A 27,840-nucleotide genomic window follows, 5' to 3' on the forward strand; every position below is an offset into this window, starting at 1 on the left:
GTCTAGTTATTTTTATTTTTTTTGAGATGGAGTCTTGCTCTGTCGCCCAGGCTAGAGTGCAGTGGTGTGATCTCAGCTCACAGTAACTTCGGCCTCCCGAGTTAAAGCAATTCTCCTGCCTCAGCCTTTCCAGTGGCTGGGATTATAGGCACACACCACTGTCCCCGCCTAATTTTTGTATTTTTAGTAGAATCGTAGTTTCACCATGTTGACCAGGCTGGTCTTGAACTCTTTCCTCAGGTGATCCGCCTACCTCGGCCTCCCAAAATGCTGGGATTATAGGCGTGAGCCTCCGCACCCGGCCTTGATCTCACTTCATAGCTGGGATGGAGAACCTTGTGGGAGTTAAGAGCCTGGGCCACCAGCTTATTAGAGCCAGGGGCAGCGCTGCACCCAACGGGTCCCAGCTCCATACTTCCCTCCTTCTCCCTACCCACCAGGATCAGCGTGGGGTGCAGAGCCTCCTGCGTGCAGAGGTCTGTGTGAATGTGCCTGGGTGTGCCCTGTGTACCTGGAAGTCTTTCTGCCTGCTGTCCCCCCGTAGTGTGGACTGAGGACGCCTTACACACCCGTGGCACCAGGGTGCTCGGGCACCCAAGCATCGGTGAGAAGATGGAGAGGTCTTGGCCTGCTCTGCACTTTTCAGTCTCTCAAATTCTGTCCCTTGGTGTCTCTTCGCCTTCCGGGTGTTCTAGGGTTTCTGATTCTCTCTATCTGTTTCCCGTGGTGGAAGGATCGGAGTCATCTTTCCGAACGCTCTTACTGTGGAGAGAGAGATGCCATTGAGGGGTGGCTCCTGGAGAATGGGGACTTCAGGGCAGTGGGGCACACCCCCCAACAGAGAACAGAGGTGCTGGGCATGGAGGGGGGAGATAACTAAGCCAGCAACTCCAGCATTACCACCACCAAAACCCGAGACACTCCTATTCCCAGTCCCACACCCCAGCCGGGACACGGGGCGGAGTCTCGCCAGCGGGGCTCGAGGCCACCCAGCTGCCCAGGGCGCACCCCGACCCCAGGCCCCGCCAACAGGGCACGAATCCGCTCCGGATCCGTCCCGGGTTTCTCCCGCGTCGCCGGGGTCTCCGCCCCTCGAAGCTGCCGCTGGAGCGTCGCCGCGGGAGCCACGGGCGCCACCAGAACCCCCGAACCGCTGGGTGCCCCGGCCCGCTTCGCCAACGGATCTGCGGCGTAGCCCCAGCGCCGACCTTCGAAGTTCGAGTCGGGCTCCGACGGCGCGGCCGGGTCCCCGCACGTCATCCTCCTCTGACTCTTGGGGGCTCCAAGGAGACCCCTCTCTTGGCACCGGGGCTGCTGCGCCGGCCACCTGCCCCGCTTGGCTTCGCAGCATCTCGACCCTGGCTCCGGCTCCGGCGAGGTAGGGGGGCGGCCGGGCCTGGGGACTTGGGAGGGGGCTAGCGTCTAGCGTACTCCTCTACCGCGGAATGGGGCAGCAGAAGGCCACCACCCCCCAGGGGGACCAAGCGGCTGCGCCCCCTTCCGCCCAGCCCCTTCCAGTCCGGTGACCCAGAAAACTGAGTCAGAGGTTGCGCTTCAGGTGTCCAGAAGCACTCCCCCGCCCCCGTCTGTTGCTTTGTTGCTCCCACCTGTCCCCAGGGTCCCGTGCCCAGGGGAAACCCGGCCAAGCAGACAGTTCCCTTTGCAATCTCCCTCTCGCCCAAGCCCTAGCCCTTACTCCGGGATAGGAACAGAGGGAAGACTCTCACTCGGGAAGACCCTGCAGGACAGCCCCCCTCCTCCACAACTATGGACCTCTGGGAGCGTCCCCCGCTTTCGCTGGGCCCTCTTCCTCGGCACTGCCTCTGCCCACCCCCCAGGCCTTCCCTCCTGCCCCCATTTTATCGCCTCTCCCCTGTCTCGGTTTCCAGGATTGTTCTCTTCCAGCCTTTTTTCTGACTTGCTTTTCTCCTTGACCCCTTCCCCTCCCCGTCTCCCCGCCCCTCAAACCCCGGGGCGAAGGGGGTGTGTCACGCTCCTTTCTATTTATGGTGTCCCAGGGGAGGGGGTGCGTGCTAGAATTTTTTTGTTGTTGGCATCTGCAGGTCCCGGAATCACGAGGTGTCATATCTGTGATTCGGTGTCGGAACCTCCTCCCGCCTCCCTGCCCATCCCCTGCGGCCGCATCTCCTGCCTGCTTTTGTCTGCTCTCTGCCTCCATTCCCGTCCTTTTCGCTCTCATCTTCGGGCGCTTTGTGTGGCTGCCTTCTTTGTCTCCGCCTTTCCGGCGACTGGGCTCCCCCTTCCCTCCCTCTCCTCCCTCCCCAGTGTCAAGAAGCCATCGGCCTCAAGGGCAGCGATATTTCAGGTGTGTGGGGTGCGGTGGGAGTGGGGTGCAAGTGGGTGGGCTCCCGGCATGCCCAGCTATGACTCCAATCCCCCCTCCCCAAAGCAATCATTCATATTTATGAGATTTCAACAAGGTCCCCAGGGATGTGGGGATAGGGATGGAGAGAGAAATGCTGTCCCTAATTTTTTTTTTTTTTTTTTTTTTGAGACAGAGTTTCGCTCTTGTTGCCCAGGCTGGAGTGCAGTGGCGCCATCTCCACTCACCGCAGCCTCCCCTCCATTCAAGGGATTCTCCTGCCTCAGCCTCCCGAGTAGCTGGGATTACAGGTGCCTGCCACCACGCCCGGCTAATTTGTGTGTGTGTGTGTGTGTGTGTGTGTGTGTGTGTGTGTGTGTGTGTTTAGTAGAGAAGAGGTTTCACCATGTTAGTCAGGCTGGTCTTGAACTCCCGATATCATGTGATCCACCTGCCTCTGCCTCCCAAAGTGCTGGGATTACAGGCATGAGCCACCCTGCCTGGCCAAGAAATGTTGTTTCTCTTTAGGAAGGGAACTTGATCCAGGAGATATCTGGACTACACCTCCCACAGTGCCCTGGAGGCACCAGCTGCCTCGGCCTTTGCCGAGACAACCAAGGAGCCAGGCTGGAGGGTGCTGGACTGGAGGGCAGGAACTAGTCAGCATGTGAAGTGAGGGTTACAGGGCCAGCCCACAGCTGTGGCTTGGCCTGGAATCCTTGACCTGTTTTATTACTCACCTCCTCCAAGGTTTAAGAACCTGGGAACCTTTGTTCATGTCCCCAAAAAGGGAACAGGGCTGGAGGTTGTGCCTAGGTTGAAAGATGAGGGATGCATTGGAAAGCCCTTCCTTTTCCATGACGCTGGGAACTCCCCACGTCCACCCCTACCCCTGCCTCCCACCACAAGCAACCTTATCTGAGATGTAGAAATACCATTTGGAAAGGGCTTCCCTTCCTGTAAGCAAAGGAAGGAAACTGGCGCCGAATGTCTTGAGTCAGGTGGGTTTCAGTCTACCAGTTGTCACACCTCATCGCCTTTGCGGGCAGTGAGGGTATTGCTGGAGGCACCACTGAATTTCCCATGAACAGCTGGTCCATGTTGCCTGGAGCTGCAGATGGAGTCAAGAGCTAACTTGCTCTTCTTTGGGACCCATTGTCACCAGAGTGTGGTAGAAGAGGTCTGGGGCTTGGGCTGGTCCCAGGAATGGAGGTTTGTGTGGTCCCAGAGGGACTGCTTACAGTGTGGGCCAGACAGTGGGGGAGTTCCCAGCAACCCCATCTCTGCTTCTTTATAAGCTTAGCCTACCTGAACCCTTCAACTCCTGTTCAAGGACCCAGTAGTTCCTCTCCTTGTTCTTCAGGCTGGGTTCAGAGATCCAGATACACTAAAAAGAGATCTTGGCTAGGCATGGTGACTCACACCTAACAGCCCAGCACTTTAGGAACTGGAGGTGGGAGGATCGCTTGAGCCCAGGAGTTCAAGACCAGCTTGGGCAACATAGTGGGACCCCATCTCTACAAAAAAATTAAACATTTTAAAAATTAGCCAGGTGTGGTGGCACCTGCCTGTAGTCCCAGCTACATGGGAAGCTGAGGAGGGGAGGATCACTTGAGCCCAGGAGGTTGAGGCTGCAGTGAGCTATGACGGTGCCAGTGCACTCCAGCCTGGGCGATAAAGCAAGAGCTTGTCTCAAAAGAATAAAATTAAATAAACAAACAACAACAACAACAACAATAATAAGAGATCTTCCCCCTGGCCTGGAAGCCAAGGAAACTTAACTTTTAGCCTGGCTCTGCCCAAGCTGATTCACCTCGGGCAAGGCTCTTAATCTCCTTGATTGTGAAAAGAATGGGTTGAACTTGATGGTCTCTAATGGCCCTAAGAGGGGCTCTAAGTCCTCTGAGCTTGGCTTCCTCCTCTCCTCTGATAATGCTGGCTCCATACCCAGGTAATCTCCAGGTGGAATCAGATGAGAAAGAATCAGAAAAGAAAGAGGGAGACGGAACTCTAGTTTTGAAGCTTGGTTTGTATGGCAAGCATACCTCGTTTAGGCAAGCTCTGTTTACGGCTTGGGAGGGCAAACCACTACTCAGTGCCACTCCTGGTCAACCTTCCCCAAACCTAGGTCAGGCTTCTGTCAAAAATAAATAAATAAATAAAAGTCCAGCCAAGTCAATATCACCCCCATAGAGTAGTTGGTCTGTGTGCCCTTGGGATGTTGGCTAATGAGGCTTAATGTAGGTTATCCGAGGTGAGCATTATAATTGGTTGAAAGAGAGAGGGGGGATTTGATTGGTTGGTTTGGCTGGTCTGGAAGAGACAGGCCTAGAAATAGAAGTCACTGGGACTTGGATAGGGCGCTTTCCTTTTTATTTTGGTGGCGCTCTGACAGAGCCCTTTTAAAACGGTTCCTGGTCCCCGAGTGGACAGAGCCCAAGTCTCCCTATGGGGAAGAGGGGCAGAAGGAAAGAAAGGAGGGGTTGATTGGCTTAGAAGAAATGGCTTAACATTTTCTTTTCTCTCTCTCTTTTTTTTTTGCTTGAAAATTTTATTAAAATAAGGATTAAACCTGAAAAAAGAGCGATGAGAATGCTAGCCCTTTGCATAAAATCAGCAAGAAAAAGGAAACAGGGAGAGAAAGAGAGGAAAGGAAGGAAGGGAGGAAGGGAGGAAGGAAGGAAGGGAGGAAGGGAGGGAGGGGAGGGTTGTTGTTTTTTTTTCTTGAAACAGAGTCTCACTCTGTTGCCCAGGCTGAAGTGCAGTGGCTCAACCTCAGCTTGCCGCAACCTCCACCTCCCAGGTTCAAGTGATTCTTGTGCCTCAGCCTCCCTAGTAGCTGGGATTACAGGTGTCCACCACTATGCTGAGCTAATTTTTGTATTTCCGGTAGAGATGGGGTTTCATCACACTGGCTAGGCTGGTCTCGATCTCCTGACCTCAGGTGAACTACCCACCTTGGCTGAGCCACTGCGTCGGACTGGCTTGACATTTTCTTTTTTGTTGTTGTTGTTGGTTCTTTCACTAGAGAACAAGGGCTTGACATTTTCTAGTGGAGCTGTGTATCTTGCTTATATTTGAATGTGTGTGTCAAGAGGTGGAGGTGGGGGGACAGCGAACTAGGACAGCAGTATGGAGGAGATTTGGGGTCTACACCCTCCTCCCTTTGCCCTGAGACTGTAGCTGGCAGTGGCAGGAAATGGGAGTGGGGGTGAATCCTCCACTCTTCTCTGAGAACCCTCTTGTGGACAGACGGGTGATGGTGAAAGTTTCTCATGTTGTCCTTGTAGAAGTCTTAGAGAGGTGTTAGGATACTTGAAGGAGTGTGCCTTTATTTTTATTTATTTATTTTTTGAGACAGGCTCTCTCTCTGTCACCCAGGCTGGTGTGCGGTGGTGTGATCATGGCTCACTGCAACCTTCGCCTCTTTGGCTCCAATGATCCTCCCACCTCAGCCTCCAGAGTAGCTGAAACTACAGGCCCACCGCACCACCATGCCCAGCTAATTTTTTGTAGAGATAGAGTCTCACTACATTGTCCAGGCTGTTCATAAACTCCAGGACTCAACCAATCCACCTGCCTCAGCCTCCCAAAGTGTGAGCCTCTGTGCCCCAGCCTTCCTTCTTTTTTTTTTAACTACCCCCAAGTGCCTTCTTTCTTTTGCCTGGGTCCCTGGTTGCTGGCTGGGCCTGGAGGATATCTGGGGCTGGTGTATGGGGAGCTCACAGGGTTCTGAGTTTCTGACTGTTAAGGAGCATCTGGCAGGAGTGGAGTGGGTAGAGCTGGGATTTCTGAAAGCTGGTGGGAGGAGGAAGGGAGCTGGGAACCCTTCACACCCAGGGTCTCTGTGGACAGCAGAAAAGAAAGGATGTTTGTGGGGCAGATACAGTGACTCACACTTGTAGTTCCAGCACTTTGGGAGGCTGAGGTAGGAGGATCGCTCGAACCCAGGATTTCAAGACCAGTCTGAGTAACATAGTGAGATTCCTATCTGTATTAAAAAATAAGAAGAAGAAGAAAGGAAGAAAGGGGCCAATGTGATGGCTCACGCCTGTAGTCGCAGCACTTTGGGAGGGTGAGGTGGGAGGATCACCTGAAGTCAGGAGTTTGAGACCAGCCTGGCCAACATGGTGAAATTCCATCTCTACTAAAAATACAAAAATTAACTGGGTATGGTGGCATGTGCCTGTAGTCCCAGCAACTTGGGAGGCTGAGGCAGGAGAATCACTTGAACCCAGGAGGCAGAGGTTGCAGTGAGCTGAGATTGCACCACTACACTCCAGCTTGGGCAATGGAAGGAGACTCCCTCTCAAATAAATAAATAAATAAAAGGGTTGGGTGTTTCTATAGAAAGGGGCATTGGGACAGTTTGTGTGCAGGGGCCCAGATGTGGGAACAAAGGGCTCTGATCCAGGTGCTGAATTTTCTTTTTTCTGCAGGGTCATGAAGCTGGAAGCCAGCTGTGGTACAGCCACCTCAGAGGTCCCTAAGCCGGAAAAGGAGGCTGCTGGAGATGCAGAGCCGAGCTCCGAAACCCGGCCACAGGAGGTGGAGGCCAAGCCCAGGTCCGGATCGGGGCCTGAGGCTGAGGCTGAGCCCCTGGGTGCCGAGTCAGGGCCTGAGGCCAAGGCCGAGTTGTCAGGGGCCGAGCCTAGGTCGGGATCGGGGCCTGAGGCTGAGGCCGAGCCCCTGGGTGCCGAGTCAGGGCCTGAGGCCAAGGCCGAGTTGTCAGGGGCCGAGCCCAGGTCGGGATCGGGGCCTGAGGCTGAGCCCAAGCCACTGGATTTCGTGGTGGCCACGGAACGGGAGTTTGAGGAGGTGATGGCCATCTCGGGGGGCATCTACAGCGGCCTGGACTACCTTCCCAGCCGCTACCACAGTTGGCTCCGGGACCCCGACCGCACAGTGGTGCTGGCCAAGCGCAACGGAGGCGTGGTGAGCCCGGGGGCAGGGTCCAGGTGACATGGGGTGAAGCCACCAGCGGGTGCGTGGATCTTAGGAAAAAGAGGGGGAGAGCTTCTCCCCAGCGTTTGTCCCGATGCTGAGGAAACAGATTCTGCTTTAGGACCAAAAAGCAAGGCGTGCAGTGTGGATGCAGGGGCTATGTCAGTGAGGGTGGGGTGGAGGACTCTGAAAGCAGAGAAACTGGAGGGACAGGAGAGCGCTTCAAAGTTTGAGGATCCACTGGAGAAGTTCCTGGGGGCAAGAGCACAAGAGGTGAGGAGCAGGAGAGAGGGGGTAGGCTAGGGGTGGGAGCAGCTAGACTGGGACCAGGACCCCCCAGCACAGGGAACCCTTGCCCGAAGAGGATCTGGAAGCCAAGAGCGGGAAGAGCCTAGAGTTGTGCTGGGGGAGGAGCTAGGAGGAAGTGGGCGTGGCAAGATCCCGGGGGAGGAGCCAAGTCAGGACCGTTCGGTCCCGGACTAGTTGCACTCGGGGCTGGCGCATCTGGAGAGGTGGAAGGGGCCGGGCGCGGCGGCTCACGCCTGTAACCTCAGCTGTTTGGGAGGCCGAGGCGGGAGGATCACTTGAGGCTAGGAGTTTCAGATCAGCCTGGGCAACTTGCGAGACCCCCGTCTCTAAAAAATAAAAATAAATAAAAAGCCGGGAGTGGGGGTGCGTGCCTTTGGTCCCAGCTATTCGGGAGGCTCGGGGTGGGGGGAATCGTTTGAGCCCAGGAGCTTGAGGCTGCAGTGAGCTGTGATCGCACCACTGCGCTCCAGCCTGGGATGACGAGACCCTGTCTTAAATTAAAAAAAAAAAAAAAAAAAAAAAAAAAAACGGTGGACGAGACCCCCGCGAATGACTGTTCTGCCGGTTCTGGAATCAGAGGCCCAGGTGCCGTGCTGCCCCAGGCCTGGCCTGGTGCCCGGGTGATGTTGACGGAGTGCTCAGCGTGTGGGAAGAGGAGAGCTCAGTGAGCCGACAGCCCTGGCAGGGGCGGAGGCGGGGAGGGTCCCCCGCTAACGGCCTCGGTCCGCAGATCGCGCTGGAGTCGGTGAACGTGATCGACGCCGGGGAGACGGCGCTGGTGGAGGGGCTGCGCGTGGCGCCTTGGGAGCGCGGGAAGGGCGTGGCCGGGCTGCTGCAGCGCTTCTGCTCGCAGCTGGTCAAGCAACAGCACCCGGGGGTCAAGGTGGCACGGCTTACCCGGGACGACCAGCTGGGCCCCCGGGAGCTGAAGAAATACCGCCTAATCACCAAGCAGGTGAGAAGGACGGGGAGCTCAGATGGCTGGGCCTCTCTGCTGGGGCACACGGGGAGACCTTTCCCACGCCCAGCGGAGCCCGGGTTTACTTTCTCCAGGCTCTACCGAGTGGTGCGACCCATGAGCCTTGCCCTGGGACTTCCAGTCCTTACCAGACCTTTTGACTCAGGGGAAGTCAGACTCCTGACTCCCAGCCTGAAACCTTACATCCCAACTTCGGGGACCTTGCCTCCCCTAGGATCCTGCTTCTGTTCAGGGACCCAAGCATCCTCCTCTGAGCCTTTGTCCTCCCTCTGCGCCTCCCTAATCCTACTGACTGATCGGCCTCCCTGGCTATCACGTCCCTGGAGACCCGGGGACCCGCCCCCTCGGTTCCCTGGCTACTCCATACTGATCCCAACTCTCCTTGGGGATCCAGGTATTGGGAGCCCGTGCCCCTGGTCCCTCTCTGGTACCCTTGAAACCTAGGCTTTCCCATACCCCGACTCCGCCCGGAGCCATCACGGTCGCTCCTCTGGAGCCCGTGGGAGCCCGTGGGCGTGAACGTGGAGTGAAGATTCCCGCCAAGAGGCGCCGGGCTCGCCAACCCTCCCGCGCCCGCCTCGCGCTCACTCGTGCCCCCCACAGGCCATCCTTTTGGTCCGATTCAACGCCTCCGCGCTGCTGGCCCGGCTGGGCGCGCGGCTGGCGGAGCTGCGGATCTCCGGCACTTTCTCGCCGCTGCCCACCGAGGCCGTGTCCGAGACAGGCGGCGACGTGGCACGCCTTCTGTTGTCGCCCTCCGTGCAGCGCGACGTGCTTCCGGGCGGGACCATCATCCAGGACTGGCAGCCCTACCGGCCCAGCGAGAGCAACCTGCGCCTGCTGGCGGCTAAGGGCCTGGAGTGGCGCGTGGACAGCCGCGCGCGCCCGCGCGTGCTCACGCTGTGCACGCGCCCCTTCCCCATCCCGCACGGCGGGGACGGCACTTGGCGCTACCTCAACATCGACGCCTTCGGTAGCGACGGCGCGCAGGTGCAGAGCCAGTTGGTGTGGCACCTGCAGCGCCAGACCCCGCGCCTCGCCGGCCTCAACGTCATGTGCCAGCTCTTCCTGGAGCCCCAGCTGTGGTCACAGCTGGCTGACTTCTGCCAGGCCGGGCTGGGGCTGGAGCTGGTGAAGGGTTATACTGAACAGTACCTGCTGGAGGCAGACATCTGAGGCCTCTCTTCTGGCGGTGTGGGGGAAAATGAAGCACTTTGGACCCGCCCCCTTCTGCAGTTTCCCCAGCCAGCCTCTTCCCTGCCATTTCCTACTCTGCGTCCCTTGGGAAGTTCCCTCTGACTCCCACCCTTACCGGCGCGGGTCCCCCCACTCTGTCTCTTTTCCCCTTACCATCTCGCCTCTAGCGCCCCCAAACACCATTGCCTATTCCCTGACCTGAACTGCCGGATTCGGGGGCGGGGCGGGCTTGAGCTGCTATTATCCACTCTCTTCTCTTCCAAAGAACTGGTCCCGGCACAGGCTTCAGAGTCCTTCCCTGTCCATCATCCCAGCCCCGGCATGAACTCCGCCTTTCCTGGCTTCTCCCTTCTGCCCCCTCGTGGGTGGAAGCGCGCAGGAGTGTGTGGGATGCCCAGCCTCCTCCCTGAGCGCAGCCGCTCAATCCGGGTTTCTTTTCTTCCTCCTGCCCTTTTTAAAGCCCTCAAAACTGGCACTGCACTTCCCTCCCGACCCCTAACTCCCTCCCCCGACTCAAGCTTCTGGTGCCAGAGATCAGTGCCCTCTCCACACTTCTCTCTAGTCCTCCCTTCCTCATCCTCTCTGGATCTCTACGACCCTTAGCACAGCAGTGCTCATTTTCCTGGCCCTCTGTTCCCCTTTCCATCACCAGCCCAGTGTCAATCCAGAGAGAGAAACCCTGTAAAATGAAATGTATTTAGAATGCTCCCCATTTGGGTCCTTGTTCACCTTGGTGATGCACTTTCTGAGCCTGCCTCTCTCACTGGAGTTTCCTCCAGCTTTGCACAACGTTGCTATTTTGCAGGCTCCCCCGTGCCCCAGCTCACCCAGGTGGGGGTGGAGGGGTAGGCGGGGGTTCTGGCTGGAGAGTTTGGTATAGTGGAGGGCAGGTCCCTCAGCCTGGCATAGGGGTTGTCTCCTGGTTCCAACCAGGCTGCCTTCTAGTGCAACTGGAATCCCCACCTCCTGGTATTTCTGGACACCACTCCCTTCCTCTAGATCATTTATGCTTTTAGAACTTTGAGAGTCTTCTATTTAATTGCAAGTAGTAACAGCTGCATCTGCACAGCGCTGTCTCCAATGTTGGATCCCCACATCAAAGGCAGAGGAAGAAAACAGAAGTCTGGGAAAGATCAAAGTGACTTCTAAGTCACTCAAAGTAGCTGGGAGCTTCCCAGAGAATAGAACTCAGGTGTCCCAAGCCTAGAGCATGACCTAGAACTTAATTCTGTCTGATGATGCTCGCTTGAACTTCTTGTTGGGCAATGCCCAGGTGCTAGGAAAATGTTGGCAGTGAGTTTGGGGTTTGCTGGGGATGGGATCTGAGATGTGGGCAGAGGGGGGCACCAGCAGGTCAAAGGGGGGGCAGCTGCCACTTCCCCACTTTCCCCAGCTCTAGTTTTGCTACTGTGATGCTCTGCTTGGCTGCCTCCTGTGCCAGGCAGACATGGCCATGCTGCCACCCTCCTTGTCACAGAAACCACGACTATATGACAATAAAATGGACCTTTTGGCCATCTTCTGTGTCTGTTTTACTTCTCAGTGGGGAGGGTTGAGACACATTACCTTCCCCTTTCCCCAGCAGCCTGTATCAGAGAGGATCTTTAAGCCCTGTGGCAATGGGGCTAATGACTTCCTGGGGATAGGGAAGAGGTGGGGAGGGGTTCTGGGGTGGGCTGCTGGCCGTGAGCCCCTACCCCACCCCTGCCAATTGAGGAAAGAAACTGCTGCTCAGGACCGAGGTGGGCAGCAGAACCGCCCCCTGACTCGCCCCGGCCTTGTTTTTCCCTGGATCTGGGAATATGCTGCTACCCGAATTCTGTGGGTTCTTCTCCCAAGTCCCGCTTGGCATCAAAGACCAGCTTCCATCAGTCAGGATCCAGGCATCTAACTCCCAGTTCCAGAGTCGCCCGTGGCCAGCCTGGCTCGCTTTCCCCATTTCTAGGTGGGCAACCCATGGTGTGGGGAGGAGGTGGAGAAAGCCTGGGCACCGCCCCCCACCCAGCCTGCTCTGGAGCGGCAGAGACTGCGATCCCCCAAAGTAACACGCGGGGGCGCTAGGACGTGCGCGGACGCGGGCGAGGCAGCACAAGGTGGTTTTCGTCCGTGTGAGTGTGTCCGTGGGCGTCTTTGTGTGTCTGCGTTTCTGGACATGTGTGCACGAGTCAGGGGGTGTCTGGGTGGGATGGATTCGGGACAACGTGCCTGGTGTACCCTAGAATCAGGTACCTCAAGTGGCTTTTTTTGTTGTTTTCTTTTTTGATGAGGACGATGCTTGATATGTTACTATGTACGTGTGGACGGGGAAGCAGGCGACTTGTGTATATTGTCGAGTGTGCACAGCGCAGCCTGTGAGTCCCTGCAACCGCGTCTTGGATTTCTGAAGTCGCATTCCTTGAGGGTTTTGGCGCCCTTCCCTCCACCTGGTAAAAGGAATGAATGAGAACACTTAGTGAACATCTCCATCGCCCTGGACACATCTCCAGCCTCGGTCTGGGTGACTGCTAGGCGAGGTGTGACATTGTGTTTGTGTAAGTGGGTGTGTCTCCCAATCTCTGTGTGATTCTCTAGGACAGTGTGTTGTGTGTGTGACCGGTGGAAGTTGAAGGAGGCTGGTTCAGGATTACAGAAGTGGTTTTCTTTCCCTTGGTGGATACCACCTTCATGGTGTATGTCTGTGTGTACTTGAGTGTGTGAGTGTGTGTCAGTCTCTCCAGTGGCTCTCTCTTCGTGTCTCTCCCCTTCTCTGTCTCTTTCTCTCTCTCTTTCTTGGTGACTCATCTCTGCGGCGTTGCCCTCCCCCGCTTGCTGGGTCTCCCCTCCCCCACTCAGGAGTGGGTGGGGGTCTGAGGGCGAGTGGGACCTCGGGACTAAAAATCAGAGTGAGCACCCCCTTCCCATCACTCATCATTCCAGACCCTCCAGTAGCCCCCTAGCCCTCCCCTCAGTCCCTTCCCCAGGACTCCCCAGCCCTGGGATGGGGAGGGGATAGGGCAAGAGTGTGTTCTAAATGGGGCAATTTTCAGGGGGCCTTTAGCATCTTCTGTGAATTCAAAGTGGAGACCCCTTCCCCTCTCATAAAGTGCCCCCTCCCTGACTGCCCCCCCACCATGGCTGACGCAGTTAAAGGCTGCAGAGGTGAGTCACCGGTTGGGGGGAGGGGGAGGAGAAGAGGGGAACTGTGAGCTTCGGGGTCCACAAGCCCCTGCTCTCTCTTTCTCTCCCAGACCTTCTCAGGGAAAAGACCCAGTTCTCTTCCCCGATTCCCTGGTTTTCCAAATCTTGAGCTTAGATTCCTACGATGCTGGACCCCATCTTCTCCAGCTACCCTCTTGGAGGGAGATTCAGGAACAAACACAAAGAGAGATGATGGATTCACACAAACAAGTCAGAGCCAATACCAGGCATCCCCAACCAGGTCCCCATCTCAGCTCTGCCTTTTCCAGCACTCTGTGTCTCCCACTTTCTTCTGTTCTCTTTCTTTTTCTCACTGTCTCTCTCCTTTCCCCATCCCAGGAACCTGTGCCCAGTCCAGAAGCCCCTAAAGGCAGCAGGGTATGAAGGGCACAGCTCACCCCCAGTAGAGTGAGGGAGTGTGTGATCGAGTTGACCCAGGTAGGGAACTGGGATGGAGAGAAGCAGAAACAGAATGAGTCCAGAGACCATGCAGACATAAGGAATCAAGACCCAGATTGTGGAATCTCCAAGCCTTTGGTGCCCCAGGCACTCACCTCCACCTGCTCCCTCACCACAGGATGCTGGAGCCTTGGGGATGCTGATTTCTGAGAAGCTCTTCTGGGCTTCTGAGCTTAAGTGGAGGAAGGGAGGGATGGGGAGTGGGGGCATGTGTATGCTTACACACACATTATTGTGTACCACCAAGCCAGGCACAGTTTTTGGACACCAGCAGATGCCCAGAACTTGGTGTGTTCAAAGACCCCAAACTGCATGGGCATACAGGCATGACGAAGAGATAAGAAACCCCCCCAACACACACACACACACACAACTTGTGCACATACACACACAGCTGGAAGCAAACACAAACACAGCCACATAGAAAGGAAGAGAACATCACATAGTTAAATTGGAAACACTACCATGCCCATCCAGTCTTGATCTGATTAAATACACAATTGCTTCCCCCATTCCCTTTCTTTTTCTCCCCCGCCCGTCACGTATCTAATTCATCTCTGTACACATATAAACATACGTGCACAAGCCATGTACATGCACACCCAGGTGTGTGTGCACACTCACAAGCCCACAGGCAAATACAGTTTCTCTAGGTACCTGTCTCTCATCTTGCAACTCGGTCTCTAATCCCCATCAGCACTCAGTCAGCCCCCTTGGCTCCCTCCCTCCCCTCTCCCTTCTCTCTTGGATGGCTTCCCCTCCCCCTCTCCAGATGTCTGAGCCATCTCTCTCTGATTCATCCTCCTCAGGAAGGTAACGTGACCCCTTCCTCATCCCACTGCTCTCTGCATCCAGGCTGGGAAGATGAAGGGGAGATGGGGGTAGAGGAGAGGAAGGAGGGGAAGCTGTGGCTAGGTGTGTGTGGGGATGGGAGGCATTGCCTCAGGGTCTCCTAACCCCTCTTTCCCTCCTTTCTTTGGAATCTCCACTGTCACCTTGATTCTCAGTGTTTTTTTTTTCTTTTTTTCTCTCTCTCTCCTTTAGCCTGCTCCTTCTACCTGTTCCAGATCCTTTCCTTCCTTCCTCCTCCCCTGCCCCCATCTCTTCTCTCTTTCCTCCCTCTCCACTCCTCCCAATTTATTTCCCCGCAGAGCTGATGGGCTTTCTTCTGGGAAAGTCGAGCCACTGATGGAAGCGAGAAGCCACTGCTGGTTATAGAGAGAAAGCACGTGAGTGTGTGTGTAGGGAGGGGGAGGTTGGAAGGAGGGTCAGTTCTAGGAAGAGGTGAGGAGGGGGGTGAGGACTGTTTCTGAAAGAGTCTCTGAGCCCCTGGCAGACAGCCCTGACCTCGGTTTTCAGAGTCTTAGGGTGCGGGTGCCCTGCGTGTGCCCACGAGCATCTCTGTGTCCGCAGTTCGTGTGTGTCTGGCGTGTGTCATTGTCGTTCCCCCCTTCCCTGTCCACGCCCCCGCACCGCTCTCTGCCAGCACCGCAGCCCCCTCCAGCCTTCCTCCCTCCCTCCCCTTCATTCCTGCAGTGGATGCCCCCCTTGCCACCCTCTCCTCTCCCCTGCCCCCTCCCCATTTCCGTCCTCTTCCCCCACCCCCGCCCACGGCTGGTCTCCCTTCACCGGACCCGGCTCGCTGATGGATTCTCTTTGCGCAAATCTGTGCGTCATCGCCCCCCACCCCCGGAACCTCTAGCTGTCCAAGCCCCCAGCCCCAACCTCTCTGGCAGGAGATACGGTCGAAGGGTCTGGTGGCAGAGAGGGGGTATCTGTGACGTTGCATGCCCCCCTCCCATCGCGTTCAAACCTTTCCTTTAAGCGGTGGAGAGAGCTGGAGTTGAGTCACCCCCCCACCTGCGCAACCCCCTCCCCACCTGGTCTGGTCTCGCCCTCCAAACGTCCTTGGGGGAGGGAAGTGGCTGGAGAGAAAGCGACTGGGGGAGAATGGGAAGAGATGGGCCGAAGGGGGCACAGCGGGGGGCCTTGACACGCGCGGCAGTCGGGGGACAGAAGGACAGACACACCTTTTTCTCCAGACACAGCACGGGTCGTGAAACAGACACGACCCAGAGGCACACACATCCTCATTCCTTCCCCCTTCTCTTCCGACTCCGACCCTTTCCGATGGGATTACCAAAACCGCAAGATCCACACATCTGCCCCTGCCAGGGGGCTGCCACCCCGCACCGCCGATCCGTGGACAGCGCCCGCAGGCGCACAGATATGTCCCCCCCGTGCTCAGGTTCATGCCGTCCTTGGGCGTGTGGTCTCGGGGTGGCGAAACCGGCCCCCTCCTCGGCTGTCGAATGTTTATCCTTCCCCTCCCCAGTATTTAGCTCCCACTGGTGCCCAGTCAGACGCTGGGGCTGCCCTTTTCCAAGTCCACTCGGCAACGGCGGACTCCATCCAGCAGCTCCAAGTTGCTCTGCAACCCACCCTCCCGCCTTCCAGCGCCTCTGCATCCACCCTTCCATTCATTCTCCCATTCATTCATTCATCCTTTTCTCCTCGTCCCTCCTTCATTCATTCATAGCCCCCCGCCCCGCCCGCTTCAGCATTTCATTCATTCATTCATTCATTCATTTCCCGGAGCTCCGCTAGCGCACACCCCTCCAGCCGAAGGGCCCAGCGCGCAGGCGCAGGCCAGGAGAGGCAGGCACCCTCCAATCGTAGGGCGTCCTCCCTCCTCCAGGCGCCCGCCCGCTTCCCCATGAATGAACATTGACGTCAATGGGGCGGGGCGCACCCACGTGACCCCGCGCGCTCCCCTTTATAAAGCGGTGGAGGCGCGGGCGCTGTCCAGCGTGCTGAAGCCGGAGCGAGCGAGCCGCCCGGAGCCGCGCTGACCCAGCTGAGCCCAGCCCAGGGGACGCCAGACCTCGACCGTCGCTCGTACCCCGGCCACCGCTCGGAGCCGAGGCGGACGCGTCCCGATCTTCCCCAGTCCCCATCCCGCCCCGACCCTCCTCTCCACCTCCCGCTTCGTGACACCAGCTGGTAAATACTCCGCTGTCCGTCCCTCAAACCGTGGGCGTGAGGGAGGGTTCTCTCTCCTCTCGATGGGGGTGTTGCAAGCACAGCGGGAGCCCCCTGGTAAGGGTCCCCGGTAAACGGGGGAGTCGCAGCTTTTTCTCTTGCTGCTGAAGTCGCCCACGCACCATCCGGGGAGTCCTACGGGGAGGGAGAGAGCAGAGATTTTTTTCCCCCATATTGCTGCTTAGTACGTGGGCGATGGCAGTGAGATGGCTCAGGGAAGGGGGCGAGGAAGCCCTGGGTAAGCGAGGGCTTCGGGCGTTCTTTTCCCATTTACACGACTCCAGAGATCGGCACAACATTTTCCTCCTTTGCTCCTAAATGTTCCTCCTCTGGGTAAGGTTAGGGGGATCAGGGAAGCCCTGGGTTTCCTGCTTAAAGGTGGGGGAAGGGAACATAGATCTAGAGAGGGGAATTCTTACAGAAATCTTCTTTTTTTTTGGTCCCTTCTATTTTTCAGTCTCTGGCAGCCTCTTGGTCATGAAAGCCCTCAGATTGCCGGCTTCCGCCCTCTTCTGCCTTCTGCTAATCAAGGGGTTAGAGGCAGCACCCTCTGGTCGCCCTGAGGCGCAGCCTCCTCCCCTCAGCTCTGAGCATAAAGAGCCGGTGGCCGGGGACGCAGTGCCTGGGCCAAAGGATGGCAGCGCCCCAGAGGTCCGAGCCGCTCGGAATTCCGAGCCGCAGGACGAGGGAGAGCTTTTCCAGGGCGTGGATCCCCGGGCGCTGGCCGCGGTGCTGCTGCAGGCACTCGACCGCCCCGCCTCGCCCCCGGCACCGAGCGGCTCCCAGCAGGAGCCGGCGGAAGAAGCGGCTGAAGCTCTGCTGACCGAGACCGTGCGCAGCCAGACCCACAGCCTCCCGGCGCCGGAGAGTCCGGCGCCAGAGGCTCCGCCTCGCCCTCAGACTCCGGAGAATGGGCCCGAAGCGAGCGATCCCTCCGAGGAGCTCGAGGCGCTAGCGTCCCTGCTCCAGGAACTGCGAGATTTTAGTCCAAGTAGCGCCAAGCGCCAGCAGGAGACGGCAGCAGCAGAGACGGAAACCCGCACGCATACGCTGACCCGAGTGAATCTGGAGAGCCCGGGGCCAGAACGCGTGTGGCGCGCTTCCTGGGGAGAGTTCCAGGCGCGCGTCCCGGAGCGCGCGCCCCTGCCACCCCCGGCCCCCTCGCAATTCCAGGAGCGTATGCCCGACAGCGGGCCCCTTCCCGAAACCCACAAGTTCGGGGAAGGAGTGTCCTCCCCTAAAACACACCTAGGCGAGGCATTGGCACCCCTGTCCAAGGCGTACCAAGGCCTGGCCGCCCCGTTCCCCAAGGCGCGCCGGCCGGAGAGCACACTCCTGGGTGGCTCTGAGGCAGGCGAGCGCCTTCTCCAGCAAGGGTTGGCGCAGGTGGAGGCCGGGCGGCGGCAGGCGGAGGCCACGCGGCAGGCCGCGGCGCAGGAAGAGCGGCTGGCCGACCTCGCCTCGGACCTGCTGCTCCAGTATTTGCTGCAGGGCGGGGCCCGGCAGCGCGGCCTGGGGGGTCGGGGGCTGCAGGAGGCGGCTGAGGAGCGAGAGAGCGCAAGGGAGGAGGAGGCGGAGCAGGAGAGACGCGGCGGGGAAGAGAGGGTGGGGGAAGAGGATGAGGAGGCGGCGGAGGCGGAGGCAGAGGCGGAGGAGGCGGAGAGGGCGCGGCAGAACGCGCTCCTGTTCGCGGAGGAGGAGGACGGGGAAGCCGGAGCGGAGGACAAGCGCTCCCAGGAAGAGACGCCGGGCCACCGGCAGAAGGAGGCCAAGGGGGCAGAGGAGGGCGGAGAGGAGGAGGACGACGACGAGGAGATGGACCCGCAGACGATCGACAGCCTTATTGAGCTGTCCACCAAACTCCACCTGCCAGCGGACGACGTGGTCAGCATCATCGAGGAGGTGGAGGAGAAACGGAAGCGGAAGAAGAACGCCCCTCCCGAGCCCGTGCCGCCCCCCCGGGTCGCCCCCGCTCCCACCCACGTCCGCTCCCCGCAGCCCCCGCCCCCCGCCCCCGCCCCCGCTCGGGAAGAACTGCCGGACTGGAACGAGGTGCTCCCGCCCTGGGATCGGGAGGAGGACGAGGTGTATCCGCCAGGGCCGTACCACCCTTTCCCCAACTACATCCGGCCGCGGACACTGCAGCCGCCCTCGGCCTCGCGCCGCCGCCACTACCACCACGCCTTGCCGCCTTCGCGCCACTATCCCGGCCGGGAGGCCCAGGCTCGGCGCGCTCAGGAGGAGGCGGAGGCGGAGGAGCGCCGGCTGCAGGAGCAGGAGGAGCTGGAGAATTACATCGAGCACGTGCTGCTCCGGCGCCCGTGACCCGCCCGGCCCCGCCCCCGCGCGCCCCCGCCGTGCGCGCCGCCGCCCCCCTCCGTGTCGCCCGCTCCCCCTCGGTGTTTGCATGCGCCCCGGCCCCGCCCCTCGGCCCCGCCCCCGTTCCCAGGCTGCGCCGGGACCTGCCAGACCCCCTTCCCGGGTCCAGAGCCCGAACTCCCGAGCTCACCCGCGGGTGACCCGGGACCAGCCCAGGAGGACCGCTGGTTTGTGCCAGTTCCCTCCCTGCAGGGGACTCCGGCCCCATCAAGTCCCTCTGGGGACGTCCCCATCCGAAACCGGAAAAAGCAGTTCCGATTAATTGTGTGAAGTGTGTCTGTCTCCAGCCCTTCGGGCCTCCCACGAGCCCCTCCAACCTCTCCAAGTCGTTGTGAATTGACCCCTTCTTTCCTTTCTCTGTTGTAAATACCCCTCACGGAGGAAATAGTTTTGCTAAGAAATAAAAGTGACTATTTTATTAGGACTTTGTTCTCGGTTATTCACCCGTCCCCTTGGGCCTGTGTGGTCCTTCCCAAGGGGCGGTGAGGGAAGCGCCAGCCACAGTCCCCATCTCCTCCTGCTTCCTGTCCCCAAATCAAGGCGAGGGATGAGTGGGGAAAGTCCTGAAACTGTTTTTAGAGGAGAATATGGCTCACGCCCATTAAGAAACCCGAAATTCCACTTCCAGCTTGGGGGATGGTGGTAAAGTCATCTTTCCCCGGGGCTTGACAGAGAGAAGCCCAGCGGAATGCAATAAAAGAGCCAATTGTCTAGGATGGGTCCAGCGACCTCTGGTTCAAAAGAAAAAGGCACCCCGCAGGAGGTGCCACAGTTCTGGGTGCTACCTGGCTCCTTTTTCCCCAAGATCCTGGGGTTGCATAGAGTAATGGTAATGGAAACTCTGGTAATGCCAGAGTTTCTTCTGTTCACCCACCCACCTCCCTCCATTGCTCCCTAAATTCCCTGGTCCTAGGTACTTTGCCAGAAATGCGGGGAGGGGGTGGCAGCCACAGAGACACCCTGACTAAAGCCACTTCTTAACCCCCACCTTTTTTTTTTTTCCTGAGACAGGGTCTCTGTCGCCCAGGCTGCAGTGCAGTGGCATGATCACAGCTCACTGCAACCTCGAATTCCTGAGCTCAGGTGATCCTCCCACCTCAGCCTCCTGAATAGCTGCAACTACAGGTGCACGCCACCATGCCCAGCTAATTTTTGCTTTTTTTTGTAGAGATGGGGTTTTGCCATGTTGCTCAGCTGGTCTGGAATTACTGGGCTCGAGTGACCTGCCCACCTCGACCTCTCATCTTAGACTTTTCTAATCACAGGTATCTGTGAACTGATTCAAATGAAACTAAACTGGGCAAATGAAATCCCCTCACAATGAACCCACATCCTGAGGAGCTGTTCCTCCTTCTGTAAAGGCAGCTCAGGGAGTTGGGGGCAGCCTGTTTGGAGATGCATTCTGCATAAAAATCTGTTTAAGGTAAGGTGGTCAGACAAAATACAGGACATGGAAATTTGAAATTCCAGATACACAACGGATGCAGTTTTAGAGTTAAGTGTGTCCTAAACATTGCATGGGACACATTTATTCCCAAAATGATTCCTTGTGTATCTGGAATTCCAATTTCACTGAGTGCTCTCTACTTTGCTTCTTCCCACAGCTGGCAGGATCCCTTGGCCTCCCGATGATGCCAGCAGCCCTGCCTTCCTTCACAGAGCCCAAGGCCAGCAAAGTCCAGAAATGCTTTTCCTTTTATTTCAGAAGAAAGGAAATAAAGGCAGACACTTCCCCCTCCCCACCCCTCCCAGCTCCTGCCTCACCCAGAACTGGAGTGAAAGAGGGACAGGGCCAGGACCACAGTCCCATAAAGCTTGCCTTTCCTCCAACCCTTCCTTCCCTCAAAGTGGCAAGGTTAGAAAAAAATTAACTATGTTGTTCCTCCCTGGCACAGGATAGAGGCCCAGCTGCAGCCAAGGAGAAAGAGGGGGGCCAGGCTTCCCTCCCAGGCAGAGAAGCCGCCCTGGCTGGCTATCGGGAGGGTGGAGGTAGGTTACGGGGCAGAGAGGAAGAGAAGCGCCCTGAAAACCTTTTCCCTTTAACCCGACATATTTATATATTTACAGTTATTAGGGAGGGGAGAACGTCTGGGGTGACATTGGTTCTGCAAAGGCAGGGAATAAAAGCCAATAGCACCCCCATCTGGGTCACATTTTCCTGCCTCCTAGCTTTTAAAACCTTCAGTGGGAAAAGGGGAAAGTGGAGGTAGGGGGTGGAGGGAGGGAATGTTTGAAGGGCCTGAGCCCACAGCTCACTCCAGAAGAAGGTGAGGCAGCAGAGGAGGGGCAGCTGAGTCCCACCAAGAACAGCGCCCTGGGCAGAAGAGAAGCGGCCGTTGGCACCCCACTGCCAGGACCCCATTTCCATGCCCTGACCCGGCGGGGGCTATGCCAGACCCATCTCCTCCAGCACACTCCGCGGCGACTCATCCTCCTAAGGCAGAGACAGAGGGTGACGCAGAGACACCAGGAGAGGCCGACAGGGTGGGCAAGACAGCAGTCACGAGGAAGAGTCAGACGGGGGAGGCACAGACACGGGGGAGGGGGAGAGAAGCCAACGTGAGCCCAAGGCCAGACCAGCGAGCCCTTCAGGGGGGGCCCCACCAGCCTCCCACGGCCAGCCAACAGTGGCAGGTGGGGTCTAGGTTGAGTCCATCAACACCCAGAGAACCCAAAGCCAGGAGCTTGGTGAGCAGGGGCCCTGCCTTGGCACCTGGGAGTAAAGGGAGTGAAGCCAGGATGGGGAGGTGGGAGATCTTTCTGGGGGCCTAGGGGGTGCAGCTGGCTGGGTCCTGTTTATCAGAGTGGGGGAGGCAGTGGGAGGTGAGTGCCAGGTGCCTGAAGGAAGGTGAACCAGACTGCAGGGAGATGCGTCATTAGGGTCTGAGCAGAACACTGGTGACACGGTGGGTGTGTGTGTCAGGGCATGTGTGTGGGTGCCAGGGCATGTGTGTGCATGTGTGTGCATGTGTGAAGGTGAAGCTCGACCAGTGAGGTGGCAAGTTCAGTTCTGCCCTCTCTCTCACTGCAGAGATGAGCCCCCCCTCACCCCCCATCTCTCCCCCTCCTCAGAGCCAGCTCAGGCCGGGCTCGCTCATCACTGCAGATTCCGGTGACTCATCTCCCTGCACCAGGGCCCGGTGATGGCACAGCAGAGAGGGGGCAGGCAGTAATGGGGTGAGGGCGGGGGTGTCAGAGAGCAGCGAGAACCAACGTCCAGGTGCCCTCTGCCCCAGTCCCCAAATCCCCATAGCTTCTTCCTCCTAAGAAGCAGAGGCTTTGGAGTATGTGTGTGTTAAAAAAAAAAAAAAAGAGGGGTCGGGGCAGAAATCAGGGAAGAAAAGAAAGATCTATCAGGTGCCCCTTCTCCTATTCTGCAAGCAACCCTTAACTCCAAAGCTAACCCTTAACCCTTTGGCGTTAAGCGTTGCTCAGAGAATTGAACAAAGGAGACTGAGTGGCCACGAGACATCTGGGGCTTGGGTTAAGGACAGCTTGGAGTGAGGGGTACACAGGTGGGCTATCTGCCACCCTACCTCCCACCCCAGGGGGTCAGGGCTTGAGGTTAGGCTGGAGAGCTGGGTGTACTGGGGGTCAGATGTCACAGGGAGGGGGGCCCCCTTGGCGATGGTGGGCAGGGCGGGCAGGGCGTCTGCCACTGTGCGCTTCCTCCTCCTCCTCACTGTCCCTGGCCCGTACCTCCTGCAGTAGGTCAGCCTGCTCGATGGCTTTCAGCACACTCTTCTTGGAGGTGTCCTGGACGTCTCCCCCCATCAAAAACTCATCCAGGATGAAGTAGGCCTTCTCAAAGTTGAAGATGATGTCTAGCTCGCACACCTGGGAGGACGGGGGGCGGGAGGGAGGCCAAGTTGAGCGTAGACGTGCAACTGCAGCCACTTCCTTTTCAAGACCACGCCTCCCACATTGGATTCTGCCCCCAACACCCAAGCCTTAGTAGTTGGTTCAGCTTTTTCACTTTTTTTGTTTTGTTATTTTGTTAGAGACAGGGTCTCTTGCTCTGTCGTCCAGGCTGGGGAATGCAGTGGCATGATTATAGCTCACTGCAGCCTCGAACTCCTGGGCTCAAGTGATCCTCCTACCTCAGCTTCCTGAGTAGCTGGGACAACAGGTACGTGCTATCATGCCCAGCTAATTTTAAAAATATTTTGTAGAGATGGGGTCTTGCCATGTTGGCCAGGCTGGTCTCGAACTTCTGGCCTCAAGTAACCTGCCTGCCTCAGCTTCCCAAAGTGCTGGGATCACAGGCGTGAACCACTGCGCCTTGCCTTGAATTAGTTTTTTCCCCTCTTCCTCTTTCCTCCTGATCATGAAACATTAGTTGTCCTATCTACTTTTGTCTATGGCTCTGCTTGCCTTTCCCCTAAAATCTGTGACGTTGTTCCCACCAAAGGCTGGGCTAGCCCCCTCTTCCTAGACATGGTGGGGCAGGAAAGGAGGGAATTCTGGACCACAGCGGGAGAGACCCGAGTTCCAAGCAGGGCTCTGCCACCAACCATCCAGCTAAACATGTCCTAAAACATCTCTGAGTCTCAGTTTTCTGGCCTGAAAATGGAGATACCAACACCTACTGAGAAGATGGGGTAAGAAGCAAACAAGAGGACCCGAAAGCACTTTATAAATTGTTAAGCAGGACACAAATTAGGGAGTTATCACTATGCCCCATTTAAGATCTGAGCTGTCCCTCAGATAAGTTATTTCAGAATCTCTAGGAGTGGAACCTGGACATTGCTATTCAAAAAAATTCTCCAGAAGATTCCAATGTAAATCCAAGGTCAGGAACCAGTGATAAAAATCTGACTATGAGGCCAGGTACAGCGGCTCATGCCTGTATTCCCAGACTTTGGGAGGCTGAGGTGGGAGGATCGCTTGAGCCCCAGAGTTAGAGACCAGCCTGGGCAACACAGTGAGACCCCATCTCTAAAGAAAAAAAAATACAAAAATTAGCTGGGTGTGGTAGTGTGCACCTGCAGTCCCAGCACATTGGGGGACTGAGGCGGGAAGGAGGCTTGAGGCCAGAGTTTAAGGCTGCAGTGAGCTATGATTGCGCCACCACACTCCAGCTATAGCAGGCATTCCTCCAGGTGACAAGGTGAGGCTGGGCCTCTAAAAAAATAAAAATTTAAAATAAACAAAGAAATCTGAACTTGGTCTCTGTGTGAAAAGTCCGAGCTAAGCTGTAAGTGAAGATTAGGTGCCTGATCCTGCCTGCGGCCTCCCCACTCACCATTACAGAAAGTGGTTAATAGGCTTAGAGCTTAAAAAGGGAAATTAATTACTGTTCTTACTGCTCCAACTTCACCTCTCCCCTGAGGTTTCCAGCGCAGAGACCGGAGGGGCCTCAAAGTTTGCTAGAAAGGGGATTGCTGGGAAAGGAAACCGGGGGCAGAGGGGACTCACACTGCCGAAGTATTTGTCTAAGAGCTCCACGTATCGGTGGATCAGCTCCAGCGTGATGAGCTCATTGTCTTGGCCCTCAATGGCGCAGCAGAAGTAGAGGCTGGCATATCTGTGGAGAGGAACGCATGAGACATTGCCACAAGCCTGCTTCAGGACCCAAGCATTCTGGGCTCAAACCTCCCCCCAGCCCAGGGGTGGTCTGTGCCCTGGCTGGTCACAGGTGGAGTGGCCCTGGGGCATGTAAATAGTAACTCACTTGCCTGTTAGTGCTATCTTAAAAACAGTCAAAGAACACATGCTGTTTCCTTCCTGCCCTCTGACCTCCTAAGTTTGACTCAGCAAAAACCTGGGCCAAGCAATGTACCTGCTCCGAGGAGAAGGAATCAGAAAGGGTGGGGGTGTGTGTTAGGAAAAGTAGGGCAGGACCTTTGACTGTAAGAGACATGCACAGTGGGGCAAGATAGAGCCTAAAGGGACACGTGTGAGGCAGGTGTTGCATGTGAGCAAAGCCAAGTGGTAAACAAGAACTTCTTTAAGAAGAGTTTGGGGGAAAAAGACAAAAGAAGCTGGCATTCATCACTGTCCTCCAGATGTCCTCAGCTTCCCAGGTCTCCGTGACCTAAGGGACAACCATTTCTCAGCCATTTGAACCCACTGCCCAACTCGAATCTAGGCAGGTCTGAAAGTAGGTGGGGAGTCACCTCTTATAGACAACTTTGAGGTCCCTCCACTCCAGGAAGCTGCACATCTTGGGCTTTCGAGCCAGGACAACCTGCATGAGCTCTCGCACCATCTTCTTCCGTTCTTTGTCCGAAGTGGCCAGGTACCATTTTTGCAGCCGCAGTTTTCCCTGCCGGCTGAATAGCAGCATAAACCGCATCTGCGGCGGGGGTCGGGGGAGGGATGGAAGGGCAGAACCGAGTGTAAGCACACATTCCCCAAACTCATCCCTGCTTGGCTCATTCTTCTCTACCTTCTCCCAACATCCAGCCCCTTGCACTCATCCCTGGGTGTTTCCACCAGCAGGGGGAAGTCAGAGCTTCTGACTCTGTCATTTGGGTTCACATCCTGGCTCTCTCTACTAGTTATGCGGAGCCTTAGGCCAATGACTACTCTCTCTCTGGGCCTCAGTTTCCTTATCTGTAAAATGGACATCATACCTGCCTTGCACAGTTGTTAGGAGAGACTAAATGAGTTGATATATGCAAGTCCCTAGCACAGGAAGGTAGTATAATATGTTAGGTATTATTATTATTATGTTTGAGACAGAGTCTCTCTCTGTCGCCCAGGATGGAGTGCAGTGGTGTGATCACTGTTCACTGCAACCTCCGCCTCCTGGGTTCCAGCGATTCTCATGCCTCAGCCTCCTGAGTGCTGGAATTACAGGCACGTGCCACCAAACCTGGCTAATTTTTCTATTTTTAGTAGAAGTGTGTTTTCATCATGTTGGCCAGGCCCTGGTCTCAAACTCCTGGCTTCAGGTGATCCGCTCACCTTGGCCTCCCAAAGTGCTGGGATTACAGGCATGAGCCACTGCGCCTGGCTTTTAGGTATTATTATTATCGCGATGATTCCCTAATCTCTTGCTTTCTGGTTCTGCTTCCCAAAGTAAAATGCCTAGCACAGTGACAAGAAGCCAGTAGCTGATGCCAAAGAAATGCCTGTTCTCTTCCACCCTCCCTCTACCCACCACCATGCTGAAATCTGGTATTTTGTCCCTGGAGAAGCTACCTCAATTCTCCACCCCATCCTAGCCATAAGATCTTAATGATGTCCAAACAGAGGGCCCTCCAGTGCCAGCCCTATGCCCAGGGGTATCCTTCTGCCTTATGTATCTGCAACACCACACAGGGTATGGAGATGCCCAAATCCCACCTTCCTCTCTGCAGGCACCCAGGTATTTGGTCTTTTACAATTTCTCTTAACTCTTCTTCCTTTTAGGGTGCCTCCTGCTAAGTGCCCACTCCTCCTTAGATACCAGGTGATCAATCTCCCTCAGTTAGAGCCCCCACCACCCAGGGGGTTCCACTAAAGAATGTCTGCAGAACAGAGAGCAAGCTGGGTCAAGTGGGATGGAAGACAGAACCCTCGCTGCCCAGTGCACCCCAGGTTCTCAGTTCCAGGGGGTCTGGGCTACATCCTGGAGTCTTATCCTTCCCCCAGCAGCTCTCCTATCCAGGGACATGTCCAGGGCTGGAATCCCTGTGTGTGTGGCACTGTACTAGTTTAGTAGGTGAAAAATCAGAATTCAGGGGAACTTATTTTTTTTAGTGGAGGGGAAAAGAGGGGTGCCAAGGAGCCTCGTTCGGCTCAGATAGGGGGGTGGGGAGCGAGCAGGAAGACGGAAGGCCTGGGTTCCGGAAAGAGAGTGAGATGGCGGGGCAGAGAGCCCCGGATCCCAAAGCCTGGGTCCCTGGGGGCAAAACCACAAGCCCACTTCGCTTCCCCACCTGGGCCCAGCCTCTAGGAGAGCATGGCCACGCACCAGGCAGGGCACTCCCTCCTCCGACCCGGAAACTCCCCGCCCGCACCCCGCTCCCCACCAGGGCCCCTGCTCCCGCCTGGACCGCCCGGGAAGGGGGTCTTGGTGACTGGTGACCCCCGCTCCCTCCCTCCGCAAAGAGACCCCCGCGCCCCTCTGCTTCGGGCAGCTTCCCTGCGGCAGGGATCGAGGGACCCCCGGGGGCCGAGATCCGAGCGTCCCTCTCGGCTCGGGACGGTCCTGACGCCCCCTCGTCAGCCCCCGCTCGCCCAGCAAATGCGTCCCTCGCCGTCCCTCTCCCGAAGGCCACCTCCCCCTCTTCCTTCCGAGCCTCGCTCGCCCACCCGCTGAGGCAAGGGAGGCCTCTGAGGACCAGAGGGAAAACAGGGAGGCTCACCCCGAGGGCGGCCCCGGAGGACCCCCACAGGTGCAGCCCACGCCCCTCGCTTCCCCCTCCCCTCCCTCTTCGTACAGCCTACCATCCTGCAGCCTCCGGCTCGGCGCGTCCCACTTCGGCCACCGTAGGCGCCAGGCCCACTCCCTTTCTTATCCTTTCTCTGGCTTCCCTCCCTCTCGTCCGAAGCCCCGCCCCGTCCTGCCCAGGCTCCGAGTCCCGGCGCGCCACGCTCTGCGCAGGCGCCGACGCCGCGGGGCGCGCGGGCGGGGCTGGAGGCGGAGAAGCGGAAACCATGGCAACCAGGTCCTTGACTGCAGCTTCTAGGAGCCCGGTCGTCATGGTAACGCGGCTGTCCTGTGGACTGGTTGAAGGATGGGGGAGGAGGACAATGAGGTCCTCGCGCTTTGGAGGCTTGAGGGGGAAAAAGGCGGGAAAAGGGGTGCGAGGTGAATGGGACCATCATTAGACTTCGCGGCAACAGGCAGGACTCCTGGAAGGAGCGTGGGCAGTGAAGAGGGAGCAGAGTGGGAATTAAGTGTAGAAGCGGAGGAATGACCCGGAAAAAGGGAAGTATAGAACTCGAGCTAAATATCTATTGAGAGCCTGTTAGACACCCTCCTCTATTTATTTATTTCTTTTTAGAGACGGGATCTGGCTGTGTCCCTAGGCTGAAGTGAAGTGGTGGGATCATGGCTCTCTGCAGCCTTGAACTCCTAGGCTCAAGAGATCCTCCC

The 27,840-nt window shown here is 57.2% G+C and overlaps 3 protein-coding genes across 9 annotated transcripts; 2 read left to right on the plus strand and 1 right to left on the minus strand.

The window, feature by feature from the left end:
• Window positions 1-1,132: 1,132 nt before the first annotated feature.
• On the plus strand, window positions 1,133-11,269 carry NAT16 (N-acetyltransferase 16 (putative)). Of its 2 annotated transcripts, XM_012449228.2 has the most exons (6): window positions 1,133-1,378; window positions 2,287-2,326; window positions 6,763-6,888; window positions 7,069-7,258; window positions 8,307-8,531; window positions 9,159-11,269. In XM_012449228.2, exons 3-6 carry the CDS (start codon window positions 6,767-6,769, stop codon window positions 9,729-9,731), a joined length of 1,110 nt encoding a protein of 369 aa, XP_012304651.2. In that variant the 5' UTR covers window positions 1,133-1,378; window positions 2,287-2,326; window positions 6,763-6,766; the 3' UTR covers window positions 9,732-11,269. The 2 variants fall into 2 exon arrangements, with proteins under 2 accessions (XP_012304651.2, XP_012304650.2); XM_012449227.2 differs by lacking the exon at window positions 2,287-2,326.
• A 628-nt stretch (window positions 11,270-11,897) lies between these two features.
• On the plus strand, window positions 11,898-18,755 carry VGF (VGF nerve growth factor inducible). 6 transcript variants are annotated; one of them, XM_064375713.1, is made up of 3 exons: window positions 11,898-12,283; window positions 14,433-14,617; window positions 16,888-18,755. In XM_064375713.1, the coding sequence occupies exon 3, from the start codon at window positions 16,908-16,910 to the stop codon at window positions 18,753-18,755; it is 1,848 nt and encodes a 615-aa protein (XP_064231783.1). In that variant the 5' UTR covers window positions 11,898-12,283; window positions 14,433-14,617; window positions 16,888-16,907. The 6 variants fall into 6 exon arrangements, with proteins under 6 accessions (XP_064231783.1, XP_064231781.1, XP_064231785.1 ...); XM_064375711.1 differs by having other exon boundaries at window positions 11,898-12,265; XM_064375715.1 differs by having other exon boundaries at window positions 11,898-12,265; window positions 14,540-14,617.
• Window positions 18,756-19,210: 455 nt separating this feature from the next.
• AP1S1 (adaptor related protein complex 1 subunit sigma 1) lies at window positions 19,211-27,295 on the minus strand. The gene is made up of 5 exons (XM_012448991.2): window positions 27,189-27,295; window positions 24,929-25,107; window positions 24,228-24,336; window positions 22,509-22,646; window positions 19,211-21,243 (listed from the first exon to the last, which is right to left on the minus strand). Exons 1-5 carry the CDS (start codon window positions 27,189-27,191, stop codon window positions 21,196-21,198), a joined length of 477 nt encoding a protein of 158 aa, XP_012304414.1. The 5' UTR covers window positions 27,192-27,295; the 3' UTR covers window positions 19,211-21,195.
• Window positions 27,296-27,840: the final 545 nt, after the last annotated feature.

Source organism: Aotus nancymaae, unplaced genomic scaffold, assembly GCF_030222135.1.
Source record: "Aotus nancymaae isolate 86718 unplaced genomic scaffold, 86718_ANA_hifiasm-v0.15.2.pri h1tg000012l, whole genome shotgun sequence".
In the NCBI taxonomy this organism is placed as follows: Eukaryota; Metazoa; Chordata; class Mammalia; order Primates; family Aotidae; genus Aotus; species Aotus nancymaae.